A 14,734-nucleotide genomic window follows, 5' to 3' on the forward strand; every position below is an offset into this window, starting at 1 on the left:
GGACTGCTATGTATTCTATGCACAGATATGAATTCAGCAGCACACATGCCTCGAACCGAATATGCTACTTACCAGTATGCATCTGTTCTTGGCATGTAGGGCTGCTGACATTCATATCGCCCGCCCTCCTCCCCGGCGCCTGTAGCAGCTGCAGAATTCACACATACTTCTAGCATGGTCATCATTAACTTAGTTTCACTCCATCTTGGCCACAATGGCTAAAACCAATCTGAGGATGGAGTCGATGCCCATGCGCACTGTAGTCCAGGGGAGGAGCCACCCATCTCGTGATACTTCGAAGACTCTTCCAGGACAACAATGTGCAATCATCCGGACCCAACACTAGGCGGCGATCTATGCACAGATATGAATGTCAGGGTAAACAGTCATAATATTGATTCCAAAATATAGAATGGACATAATATCGAAGTAAAAATATAGAATGGACAAAATATCGAATGGACACAATATAGTGGTTAAAAATATCGAATTTAAGGTAAGTAATATCGGTTTTCAAAATATAGAAGTCAAAATATCGAAGTATACAATATAGGCATTAAATATATCGATTTTTTAATAATATCAATTTTTTTAAAGTGTTTTGTATGTTAGTATATGTGTGAAAAGTGTATATTAATTTTTGTAATGTATGTTTAATGTATTTTAAGTAATGAATTTTATGTTATTTAATTTTTGCGTAATTTAATTCTGTAGCGGGTTGTGGGTTTATAGGGGAATAGGGTGGGAAGTAATTTAATTGTAATTAATTAAATATTTTTATTTATTTATTGGTATTCATTTTGAATTTATTGTTATTTTGTTAATAGGTAATTTTTATTAATTGCCAATTAATTTGTATTAATTGATTAATTGTTAATTATGTTAATTTTCTAAATTTATTTTCTGTAGCGGGTTGTGGGTTTATAGGGGAATAGGATGGGAAGTAATTTAATTGTAATTAAGTAAATAATTTTTTTCATTTATTGGTATTAATTTTAAATTTACTGTTAATTAATTTTTAATTGGTAATTAATTTCTATTAATTGGCAATTAAGTTTTATTAATTGGTAATTATTTTGTATTAATTAAATATTTGATAATTATGATAATTGTAATAATGTATTTTCTGTAGTGGGATGTGGGTTTATAGGGGAATAGGGTGGGAAGTAATGTAATTGTAATTAATTACATATTAAAAATACTTTTTGTGTTTTGATAATTAATTTACTGTTAATTTCTAATTGGTAATAATTTTTTTTATTAATTAGTTTTTGTTATTGAAAATTAATTAGTTGCTAAATAATTATGAATAGGTTATTAATTTCTAATAACTAATGTGTAGTTGTATTTCTAATTAATTATTACATAATATTAAATTGGTTATTAATTTCAATTAATGTTTTATTGGTATTGATATTTAATTTATTTTTAATAATATATTAAATCATTACTTCCCCTACTGTTAAACTCACTGGAGTGGGAATAGTAATTTTCACCCTCCCGCTATCCAACGCTTACCCTACTGTTGCACACTCTGGAGTGGGAATAGTATTTTTTACCCCTGCGCTATCCAACGCTTTCCCTACTGTTGCACTCTCTGGAGTGGGAATAGTAATTTTTACCCCTACGCTATCTAAAGCTTTCCCTACTGTTGCACTATCTGGAGTGGGAATAGTAATTTTCACACTCCCGCTATCCAACGCTTTCCCTACTGTTGCACTCTCTGGAGTGGGAATAGTATTTTTTACCCCTACGCTATCCAACGCTTTCCCTACTGTTGCACTCTCTGGAGTGGGAATAGTAATTTTTACCCCTACGCTATCCAATGCTTTCCCTACTGTTGTACTCTCTGGAGTGGAAATAGTAATTTTTACCCTTCCAATATCCAACGCTTTCCCTACTGTTGCACTCTCTGGAGTGGGAATAGTAATTCTTACCCCTACGCTATCCAATGCTTTCCCTACTGTTGCACGCTCTGGAGTTGGAATAGTAATTTTTACCCTCCCGCTATCCAACGCTTTCCCTACTGTTGCACTCTCTGGAGTGGGAATAGTATTTTTTACCCTTATGCTATCCAAGGCTTTCCCTACTGCTGCACTCTCTGGAGTGGGAATAGTAATTTTTACCCCTACGCTATCCAACACTTTCCCTACTGTTGCACTCTCTGGAGTGGGAATAGTATTTTTTACCCCTACGCTATCCACCGCTTTCCCTACTGTTGCACTCACTGGAGTGGGAATAGTATTTTTTACCCTCCCGCTATCCAACGCTTTCCCTACTGTTGCACTCTCTGGAGTGGGAATAGTAATTTTTACCCTTTCGCTATCCAACGCTTTCCCTACTGTTGCACTCTCTGGAGTTGGAATAGTAATTGTTACCCCTACGCTATCCAATGCTTTCCCTACTGTTGCACGCTCTGGAGTTGGAATAGTAATTTTTACCCTCCCGCTATCCAACGCTTTCCCTACTGTTGCACTCTCTGGAGTGGGAATAGTCATTTTTACCCCTACGCTATCCAACGCTTTCCCTACTGTTGCACTCACTGGAGTGGGAATAGTATTTTTTACCCCTACGCTATCCAACGCTTTCCCTACTGTTGCACTCTCTGGAGTGGGAATAGTCATTTTTACCCCTACGCTATCCAACGCTTTCCCTACTGTTGCATTCTGGAGTGGGAATAGTATTTTTTACCCCTATGCTAGCCAACGCTTTCCCTACTGTTGCACTCTCTGGAGTGGGAATAGTATTTTTTACCCCTACGCTATCCAACGCTTTCCCTACTGTTGCACTCTCTGGAGTGGGAATAGTAATTTTTACCCCTACGCTATCCAATGCTTTCCCTACTGTTGTACTCTCTGGAGTGGAAATAGTAATTTTTACCCTTCCAATATCCAACGCTTTCCTTACTGTTGCACTCTCTGGAGTGGGAATAGTAATTCTTACCCCTACGCTATCCAACGCTTTCCCTACTGTTGCACTCTCTGGAGTGGGAATAGTATTTTTTACCCTCCCGCTATCCAACGCTTTCCCTACTGTTGCACTCACTGGAGTGGGAATAGTATTTTTTACCCTCCCGCTATCCAACGCTTTCCCTACTGTTGCACTCTCTGGAGTGGGAATAGTAATTTTTACCCTTTCGCTATCCAACGCTTTCCCTACTGTTGCACTCTCTGGAGTTGGAATAGTAATTGTTACCCCTACGCTATCCAATGCTTTCCCTACTGTTGCACGCTCTGGAGTTGGAATAGTAATTTTTACCCTCCCGCTATCCAACGCTTTCCCTACTGTTGCACTCTCTGGAGTGGGAATAGTAATTTTTACCCTTATGCTATCCAACGCTTTCCCTACTGCTGCACTCTCTGGAGTGGGAATAGTAATTTTTACCCCTACGCTATCCAACGCTTTCCCTACTGTTGCACTCTCTGGAGTGGGAATAGTCATTTTTACCCCTACGCTATCCAACGCTTTCCCTACTGTTGCACTCACTGGAGTGGGAATAGTATTTTTTACCCCTACGCTATCCAACGCTTTCCCTACTGTTGCACTCTCTGGAGTGGGAATAGTCATTTTTACCCCTACGCTATCCAACGCTTTCCCTACTGTTGCATTCTGGAGTGGGAATAGTATTTTTTACCCCTATGCTAGCCAACGCTTTCCCTACTGTTGCACTCACTGGAGTGGTAATATTAAATGTTACCCTCCTGCTATCCTACGGTAAAATAAATAAATTTTTATAATAAAAATAAATAAATTTTTTTTTATTAATAACTTAAATTAATTATATCTTAATTTTAAGGTTATTTGAGTATTTTTAAGTATGTTTTAGTTAATTATATTTATTATTTCATTAATTTTAAATTACTTTTAAGACATTTTAAAAATATCGATATTTTGACTGACTATATTTTTTACAGACTATATTTTGGATTCGATATTTTTGTACTTACCTGTTTGTAGATAGGAATTCGATATTTTGGCATTCTATATTTTGGTGACTATATATTGGTAAGTCTATATTTTGTCATTCTATATTATGTCAGTGATCCGAATGTCAGCAGCCCTATATGCCAAGAACAGATGCATACTGGTAAGTAGCATATTCGCTTTGCCTCCTCTATCCACTTCCTCCTTTATAGCTTCAGATACTTCCAGGAGTGCCGTCTCTGTGCTGAAGTTGGCCCTGAACCTGGACTGACTCTGCTGGAGTACGGAATTAGTTTTGATAAATACCGTGGTGACCTTGTTCACCACTTTTTCCAGGGCTTTGGACATGAAAGGAAGCAACGATATAGGCCTGCAGTTGAAAGCTAGTTCAAGGTCCTGGGTAGGTTTTTTATGAGGGGCAAGATTTTGGCTCTCTTCCATCTGCAACATCTCAATAACATACAAAGGGTTTCGGCCAAACCTGGCCTTGTTCAAGTATATTAACAGTTTTGAGGCATCTTTTTTCTATTTTTACTGCATGCCCACGTGACACTGAAAACCATAAACCACTGAAAGCATATTACACATTATATATTTGGTTGTAAAAGACAGCCTCCAATTGTGCATTGTGATATGTGTTAATGGGTATGCTCTCTGATATATCTATATAGGCGCATGACTAGATCTTATAATTATCTTTTAAGTAATCCATACATAAATAACAATTAAAGTAAATAGGAAATGCATACATTTAAGGACTCATCAAATGACACGTAAAAGACCATGTTAGGATCGCAGGCAAAAAATGATTAAGACATTCATAGAACGGACAATGAAAGCTGATATCAAATCTGAATTTTTCCGAAACTTGTAATGTAGTTAGTCCTTAATAGGACACATACGTTCAAAAACTACCTTTTGAGATCAATCAAGTTAATAAAATTCATAAAAATTGATTAAACCTAACTAAACCCCTAAATGTCACGGTCTCAGTGGGAAGTGTCATTAGATTCTGTGCTAGTAGCTGCTAACAATTTATATGCTGATTTGTAATGTCATTATCAAATTTTTTTTTCATTTTCACAATCAAGTCCGATCTTAAAATTCACAGAATATTAACTGAAAATCTGGACCACCTGCTTCCGGTTCTATAAAGTGCCAAATGTGTAAAGTGCAGCGCATGATTAAAGTGCAAAATTAGGTAGCAGCATGAATTTAAAGTTCGAGGCATGTGGGCTGCTGAATGCATATCTGTGCATATCTGTGCATAGATCGCCACCTAGTGTTGGGTCTGGATGATTGCACTTTGTTGTCTTGGAAGAGTCTTCGAAGTATCACGAGATAGGTGACTCCTCCCTTGGACTACAGTGCGCATGGGCATCTTCTCCATCCTCAGATTGTTTTTTCCGCCATTGGGTTCGGATGTTACTCCTATACTCCAACTTCGGAATCGAAACAAAACTTTTCTAAAGGCAAAAAGGCCTTCGACTTAGACGGTATTGTTCTCGCTCGGTACCTCTTGACTCGATCAAGCTTTCCATCTCGAACCGGTTGTCGACGCGGGCCGTTAGGCCTTTTCGACGCCACGTGGGCCTGCTGTCGATGGAAACGAGCCCGTTCAAAAGATGCCCACAATGCCACTCCAAGTTCCCGCATACTGACAAGCACTCAGTATGCAACAAGTGCCTTTCACCAGACCATAAGGAAGAAACCTGCCCAGCCTGTGCCCAATTTCGGTCGAATATGACCATACGGATTCGACGGGCCGCTAGGCAAGAGATGCAGCAACAGGCACCAGAACCGGACAACATCTTCAATGATGACCAAGAACTTCCAGAAGCTCAAGATTCGGACCTAGAGATAGTCACCGTCGAAGACTACTCGGACTCCGATGACGCGATCCCACCGGGGCAAATCGTGAGTACACTGCCCCCGACACCAATTAGCCCGTTACCGAAGGCTCCGGTCAGGCATCGCCAAGAGTCCTTAACCAAGCTCCGAAAAAACATTCGACAGCCCCGCCATCTGGCTCGGCTCTGAAACCGAAACCTAAGCCTTCAGAGACCCCAGGGCCAAGTAATGTCATCCCTAAGAAGGTTCCAGAGCCCAAAAAGGTCGTCGACCCGAAGGGCGTCGACTCGAAGAAGGCCGTAGACTCGAAGAATGCCGTACAGCCCAAAAGCGTCGACCCAAAGAAAACAGTCGACCCGAAAAAGGCCGGTCAGCCTAAAAGCGTTGACCCAAAGAAAACCGTCGACCCGAAGAAGGTCGTGGAACCGAACAAAAACACCCAGCCAAAGGGCGCCGACCCGAAGAAGGTCGTCAACCCGAACAAGCCAGCTGTACCGAAAGTCGCCGACCCGATTAAGGTCGCCGACGGAAACGGTGCCGTATCGAAGCCTGTAACCCGGCCGGAGAAGGCTTTCGACCCAAAGACAAGTGCTCCAAAAACACCAGTCGATCCCAAAAAGACCATTGACTCGGCAAAGGACAGTCAACCAAAAAAGCATGTCTAGCACAAGAAACGTGTCGAACCAAACGACCCGGTCGACTCGAAATCACTGGTCGAGCCGAATAAAGGGCCCGAGCCGAAGAAAAGCATTAAGGCACCAATAATCGTCAAAGCAGAAGGTGTTATCGACCCGAAAAAGTCAAAAACACAACCAAGGACTGTGGAGGAAGAACTCTTCCATCCAGATCCATCAGACGACCAGGCAAAAATATATATTAATCCTGAGACTGGTAAAGTCACAATCCTGCACAGTAAAAAGAGGCCACTGGACACTGACTCTCATTCCCCTATTCCACTAAAGAAGAAGGACTTTGGGATTTCTCCCTCTAGACCCTTCATTCCTTTCTTTCCCATTATGCCTACTACACCTTTTGCTCCTTACTCTCCTTCTCACTATGGGGGCAATGAGGGGAACACGGGGTAGGATCCACAGCCTGATTATGATTATCCACAAGATCCTGACCCCCAAAATGAACCATGGGAGGAGCCAACTGACCTCTTAACACCCATCTCATCCCTGATGTCTCCTCTTATCCATCTAAGCTGTCACCTACTGATGACACCATAGCCTTCAACCAACTAATAGACAGGGCAGCGCAGTACCACAATGTAGACATGCATAATGACCCTGTAGAAGAAGACTTCTTATTTGACACCTTCCCTACTTCAGAAAAGAGTGTCAGAACACTTCCTATTTTAAAGGGAGTGTTAAAACACGCACCTGGCATATTCAAAGATACAGCCAGGGCACGGATAATCAATCCCAGGATTGAGAAGAAGTATAGAGCAGCCGCTACAGACCCTACCTACATCAGAGGGCAGATACCATTAGACTCACTGGTGGCGGCTAATGCAGGCAAAAGGGCCAACTCACAGACAACGGGGAAGCCCCTCCCCCCGATAAAAAATCAAAGATACTAGAAGCCTCAGGTAAAAAGGTAGCAGCACAGGCCTCCAATTCATGGAGGATTGCGAATACACAAGCTCTGCTAGCTCGTTACGACAGGGCACACTATGACCAACTTGAAAGCTTAATGCAACACCTACCTGAACCTTTTAAAGCCCAAGCTGATGACCTCATACAGGAGGGAAAATTCATTACAAACGCCTCCATCAAATGTGCGCTTGATGCACCCGACACCGCAGCCAGGTCTATTAACACTAGCATTTTACTACGGCGACATGCATGGCTGCGTATTTCGGGCTTTAAGAACGAGGTGCAGTCCACCATTCTTAACCAGCCAGTCAATCAAGACTTCGTTTTTGGCCCGGCTGTCGACACCATTTTAGATAAAATGAAGGACACAGAAACCGCAAAGTCAATGGGTGCATTGCAGTTTCAGCAACATAGAAGTTCCTTTTGACGCTCCTCATACAGGGCAGCTACACGAGGCAATACCTCGCAAACGTCATCTTCATACAAAGGCAACACACAAGGTTCCTTTACCAAAAACTCCAACAGAGGAGGTTATAGGGGCAACAATAATAAGTGAAGAGGACGGGGAGGCAATAACACCAGAGCCTCCACTGCCACAAAACAGTGACTTCATCACGCTACCTCCAGACCACCTAACACCAGTCGGAGGCAGACTCCAACAATTCCTACCTGTCTGGAACTCAATTACCACGGACAGGTGGGTGAGACAAATTATCTAGTATGGTTATTGCCTGGAACTCACTTCTACCCCCCAAACATACCACCCAGACACCATCCTATGTCCAAGGAACACATCACCCTGCTGCAACAAGAGGTGAAATGCATGCTGGAAAAGGGGGCCATAGAGCCAGTCCCTTTTCAACACCAAGGGACAGGAGTATACTCCCTATACTTCCTTATTCCCAAGAAGGACGGTTCCCTCAGACCAATATTGGACCTCAGACCCCTAAATCAATACATACTTTCGGAGCACTTCCATATGATCACACTACAGCAAGTGCTCCTGTTGGTACAGCAAGGAGACTTCCTAGCAACATTGGACCTCAAGGACGCGTATTTTCACATACCCATCCATCCCGCTCACAGAAAAGATCTCAGGTTCACAATAGAAGGTCAACATTACCAATTCAAGGTTCTGCCCTTCGGGGTAACCCCGGCTCCAAGAGTGTTTACAAAATGCTTAGAGACAGTAGCTGCACATCTCAGGAGGCAACACATCCATGTGTTCCCGTATCTAGACGATTGGCTAATACAAGCAAAATCGAACCAACAGTGTGCAAGAGACACGTCTCTAACACTTCAGCTGCTACACAGCCTAGGTTTTTCGATAAACTACTCAAAATCGCATCTGCAACAGTCCCACACACAACAATATCTGGGAGCCACTTTAGATACCTCAGTGGCAAAGGCATACCCAAACTCGGCGAGGATAGCCAGCATGCAGATGCTCATTCGCAAATTTCTGCCACAACACTCTCTGCCAGCTCGAGTCTTCATGCAGCTCATAGGCATGATGGCCTCCTGCATATTCATTGCCCCCCATGCCAGACTTCAAATGCGTCCATTGCAAGAATGCCTAGCACGGCAATGTAACCAGACTCAAGGACAACTAAAAGACCTAGTGACAGTCGCGCTCACAACTCTCTGCAGTAGTGGAACCCACAAAACCTTTCCAAGGGGCGACTGTTCCAAGAGCCGATTTCACAACTAGTACTAACAGCGGATGCATCACTGACAGGCTGGGGAGCCCACCTCCTTCACTACACAGTACAAGGGCTCTGGACACCCAAACAAAAGAAACTGCATATCAACCAACTAGAGTTGCTAGCGATATTCCTAGCCCTGAAACATTCCAAAAAAACTTGTACAACAAGACTCTGTTGATCCAGACGGACAACATGACCGCAATGTACTATATCCAAAAACAGGGAGGAACACACTCTCCACAGCTGTCTCACTTGGCACAGAGCATATGGAAGTGGGCAATTCCGAAAGACATCTTTCTCCTAGCAGAACACCTTCCAGGGAAAGACAATCAGATAGCAGACCTGCTCACCAGGCACAGCCAACAACTACACGAATGGGAGATTCACCCGCAAGTTCTCCAGCCATTCTTCAAACAGTGGGGTCACCCAGAGATAGACCTGTTTGCCACAAGAGAAAACTCGAAATGCCAGTACTTTGCCGCCAGGTTCCCACATCCGTTGTCAAAGGGCAATGTGATATGGATGAACTGGTCAGGCAGATTTGCGTACGCTTTTCCCCCAGCACTGCTGATTCCGCTGGTGGCACGCAAACTGCGGCAACAGTCACTCACACTAATCCTAGTAGCTCCCACATGGGCGAGACAACCATGGTACACAACGTTCCTGGAGCTTTCAGTAGTTCCTCATCCAAGGCTGTGCCTCGCACCCCATCTGCTAACTCAGAACCATGGAGAAATCAGACACCCAGATCCCAATCAGATGAACCTAGCGATCTGGCTCCTGACTTCTTAGAATTTGGATACCTAACCTGCCTCCAGACTGCATGAACATCATTAAGGCGGCAAGATGACCAACTACAAGAGCGTGCTATGCAGCTAAGTGGAAGAGATTTGTTATTTACTGCAACAATAACCAAATCAACCCATTAGATGCTTCCATACAGAACATTATATGTTACCTGCTGCATCTTCAAAGATGCAACCTAGCATACTCTTCAATAAGACTACACCTCCCTGCTATAGCAGCATACCTTCAAAACAGGCAACACCTTTCACTGTTTAGAGTACCAGCAATCAAGGCTTTTATGGAGGGTCTTAAAAGGGTGATCCCTCCAAGACACCCTCCTTCCCCAGTCTGGAATCTAAATATAGTACTTACCAGACTTATGGGACCTCCTTTCGAACCTCTACACTCATGCGAACTGCAATTCTTAAAGTGGAAGGTAGCTTTCATGATTGCCATTACCTCACTCAGGCGAGTTAGCGAATTACAAGCACTAACAATTCAAGAACCTTTCATGCAAGTACATGCTAACAGGGTGGTTCTTAGAACAAACCCTAAGTTTATGCCAAAGGTCGTATCCAATTTCCATGTTAATCAATCAATAGAACTGCCAGTGTTTTTTCAAAATCCACAGTCAGTAGCTGAAAGAGCCCTACACACACTAGATGTAAAGAGAGCTCTGCTTTATTATGTGGACAGAACAAAATCATTTAGAAAAACAAAACAATTATTTGTTGCTTTTTCACCACAACATAAAGGAAATCCAATTTCAAAGTCAGGAATAGCCAGATGGATAGTTAAATGTAATGTAATGCATTCAAATATGCTATCAAAAGCCCAAACACACTTTAACCGTCCTCCCAAGAGCACGCACTACAAGAAAAATGGGGGCATCCATGGCTTTCCTAGGAAATATTCCTCTTGAAGACCTATGTAAGGCAGCCACATGGACTACCATACAAACTTTCACAAAACACTACTGTGTAGACGTACAAGTAAAGCAGCAAGCTGCTCTAGGCCAGGCTGTCCTCAAAACTCTTTTTTGCGCACTGTAGTCCAAGGGAGGAGTCACCTATCTCGTGATACTTCGAAGACTCTTCCAAGACGACAAAGTGCAATCATCCGGACCTAACACTAGGCGGTGATATATGCACAGAAATGAATGTCACAGCCCTACATGCCAAGAACAGATGCATACTGGTAAGTAGCATATTCCTTACAATACTAATATATTAAATTAAAACCACCATGACTCACAGTTTTGCCATCCTTATCTATCACTTAATAATTTGTCGGGACATTCAGTTGTCGCTATCTGTTGACTACAGAAAATTATGTAACTACTCCCCAAGGTTTAACCCATTGGGCATTCTGGTATCCAAGTTCAAAATATACCGGCTTTCAAGTTGTCTGAGGAGTGATTCCTGGTTACCTCCCTGTAGTAGCCTGGGTATCAAATCGATATCATAATATTTGAGACAACTGAGAATAGTGTTGTGAGCTTGTTTGAAGTGCAAGGCTACAGGATAGATTGGATCAAAGTTAACTATGGCTCTTAGATTTTGTAAGATTCGAACACGTACTTGCAATTTGGTGCTGCCGACATGTTTAAGTTTGCAAGTACATTCTAGGACGTACACTGAATAGTATTTTTGCATGTGAAAAAAACCCTTAATTTTATCGGTTTGTCACTAAAAGCTGCAGTATACTGAGACGCAGTCACACATTGCGGCATGCTCTGCAAGAACTGCATTTAAAGAACATTTTCCTTCTGAAGGCCAATTGCTACTGGTCACTAATAGATTGCTTGTCACTAATACATTGCTCATGGACAGAGCTCTTCTGAAAGCGTTGGAGTGCTTACTCAGCAGAATGGGTCTTATAATAAGATCCGTTAGAATTATGGGCCATTGTTTGTTAAGGATTGTCCCTATTGTTATTTTTTAATTGTTAAATGGAGCAATTAATCTTATGTTATTGCCATCACTGTTGCTGTTATGTTTAGTGTTCTTATGCTGTGTCGTATCACCACTCCAGTCCCTATGGTTAAGGTGTTCTTGGATATTTAATGGAGGGATATTCCTTTAGAGATTGACATATTTTAACGTGAGACAGATCGGAAATGTATTGAATTGGAATTAATTAGTGGCTGAATGGGATTTATGATTTGGCTTAAACTAAAATGAGCCCCAAGTGAATTGACAGTCAAGTGTGTGGGAGCATGGGAGTGTTGAAGCGTGATGTAGCTGGTCAAAGAGGTGGATTTCTGGTGTTCTTTCAGATTGAAGACGCCCAAGGACTACGTGGCTAGGGTAGATTAAGGACTGAGTGAAGGCTATTGAAAAAAAATCAAACTATACCAATGGAGTACCACAAGATGGAACTTAAAAGTGGTGAATATTGGGATGGTAATGTGTTTCATTGAAGAAGGGCATCGATGCAGGTGTGAAAGTGAGGGATCTTTGTACATGGATTCTCAAATGAGCACCTTTGCATATAGTCTTATGCTAGCTTGGTCGGAGTGGAGCACAGCTGGAATGCTTACATCTTTTTGATAGATTGATGTTTCAGTGGTGACAACAAGATGGAGATAGGGGAAGTAGAGCTAAAATAGTCAGCAATGTAGTTGTTCAGACTGATTGTTTTTTCCAGAGACAACATAATAGTGAGTGACAACAGGGCGTGGCTTTGAGTGTGTTCACTGTCTGCTGGAAGGTTTAGGAGCAGAGAGGCCGATTTGGTTATAGGGGAAGGAGCCTGTGAGGTGGTAAGACCGGTGAAGATTGTGGAGCTGCGGCGCAGAAAGGACCGTTAAGAGATACGTTGTAAACTGGGATTTTGTAAATGGCCTCCTTAACTGGATGTTTCAAGTAACATCAAATGAGCAGTTATTACGGTGGCCTCCAAAATCTGGATAATGCAAGCTCAAAAATGTAAAGCAGAAAAAACTGTTAGACAAATGCAAAATAGTGTTCTGGTATTAAGCAGCTAGTGACATCAGGAATTCATTTGGATGCCGGGAGGGTATGAAATGTATTTCACTTTATAATATAAAGATTTACTAGATCCCTGGATACATTTTAAACGCTAATTATTGTTTTTGTTTTATAACAGATGGCAAACTAGCAATTAATGGTGCTTTAAAGGTTAACGAACATCTCCAGGTGGAAGGACATTCCAATATATATGCTGTGGGAGATTGTGCTGATGTGAATGAACCCAAGTTGGCTTATTATGCTGGAGTCCATGCCAAGGTGGCAGTGACAAATATCATCAACAGTTTGAAAAACAAGCCCCTCACATCCTACAAACCAGGTAACATAACCCCTTTACTCTTAACATGTTACTGTCATTATTGTAGCTGTGGGACAAGAAGGCAGTTTGTGAAGTGGTACTTTTGATAATAGTGTCTGAAATTATACTCTGTAGTGTGTAGTTACTTAATGAACTTCTATCCTCATAGTGTCCGAGTACGAGTTGAGTGTAATACGGCTGTGTTAATTCCACACCTGGAGATCCTGCATCCGAGAGGAACATTGCGACTGGGACCTATATTTATGAGTTTTTCCCCAGGTCCTGTGGTATATGATTTAATGATTGTTAATTTCTCATGCAATGTCTATACATTCAAGTTTTTCGAGCAGTAATGCTAGCCGATATTACTGCCTGGAAAAACCATCCTTGTGCAGAACATGCCCGTTGACAGGAAATTATATACAAAAACAGGAAATTTGCTACCCTAGGTTCTTTACCTTTTCATCATAGACGTGCGTTTGTGTCTTTCACTGTAAAGGATCCTCATTTACAAGTATGCTGCTCCTCTATGGCTGCCTTTTGTTAAGGCAAACCTTAACAGCCAGACACCTTCGCTCATACAACTTGCAGCCAGTCTCAACACACTAGGACACCAAATAGCTCACCTATACAAAGCCCTACGCCCCAAAAACACCAAACTCAATGATAAGGTCACAAACTTCTGGGGGACGTTAGCAGGGAAGGAACTAAGCGAGACCGAAAAGGCAGAATTATGGAGATCGACCACTAGGAAAAAGATAACTGCTTCACTAAATCAGACCAAATACTGGTTAGTGACACGTGCTGGAATTGTGACAATGGAAGGGGGGACTTAGAACATCTCCTGCTCAGCTGTCCTCAGATCAAGGATTTCTGGGATCGAATTGGGAAGCTTATCAATGAAATCACTGGAGTAGCCATACACATAGATTTCCCAAGTCTAGTCCTGGGCTTTGCATCCCCGTCCATCACAACAACAGAAGACCGTGACCTCATTGACCTACTGCTGACGGCTGCAGTCAAAATAATACTAAGCAACTGGAAAGACACCACAAAAGCTACACCACAGGCGTGGCTCAACTGGGTCACATTCCTAAGAGGGGCAGATAACATTACAGCGAAACACTCACCGAAAACACACAGGCAGTCAAACATATGGGGGCCCCTAGACCTCTACCTTTCATCACATAAACCCCCCTAGGCGCAGATTCTAGACAACCAGCAAGGGACACACTATAGGGACCCACGCTCTAACAAAAGAAACCAACAAGGGAAAACCCTCTACTATCTCTTCTCTGAACTCTATCCCTCTCTATCCTCTCTATCGTCCGGGGTGATATACCCACCTGGCAGCGCAAAAGGGGAGACAGAAGACAACGCCAAGCAAGACTCGGAAAACGGACTTCTTTTTTTTTGGGACTATTCGAACTATCCGACCTTTCGTACCATTGCAAAGATCGAACTATTGCAAGACAATATTGCTATACCCCTCAACCCGTGCCTTCATTTTTTCTTTCCTTCCTTCTTCTTTCACTCTCTCCTCTCTCTTTCCTCCACTCATGTATGCTCCATGTAAAT

The 14,734-nt window shown here is 42.3% G+C and overlaps 1 protein-coding gene across 1 annotated transcript in view; it reads left to right on the forward strand.

The window, feature by feature from the left end:
• The window catches only part of AIFM2 (AIF family member 2, ferroptosis suppressor), a 408,648-nt gene that overhangs the window by 353,173 nt on the left and 40,741 nt on the right, over positions 1–14,734 (forward strand). The window contains exon 8 of the mRNA XM_086922126.1: positions 12,977–13,177. Coding sequence (XP_086778252.1) covers positions 12,977–13,177 — 201 coding nt within the window. The remainder of the gene's footprint in view (positions 1–12,976; positions 13,178–14,734) is intronic.

This window comes from Lissotriton vulgaris, chromosome 5, assembly GCF_964263255.1.
Source record: "Lissotriton vulgaris chromosome 5, aLisVul1.2, whole genome shotgun sequence".
NCBI classification, from domain to species: Eukaryota; Metazoa; Chordata; class Amphibia; order Caudata; family Salamandridae; genus Lissotriton; species Lissotriton vulgaris.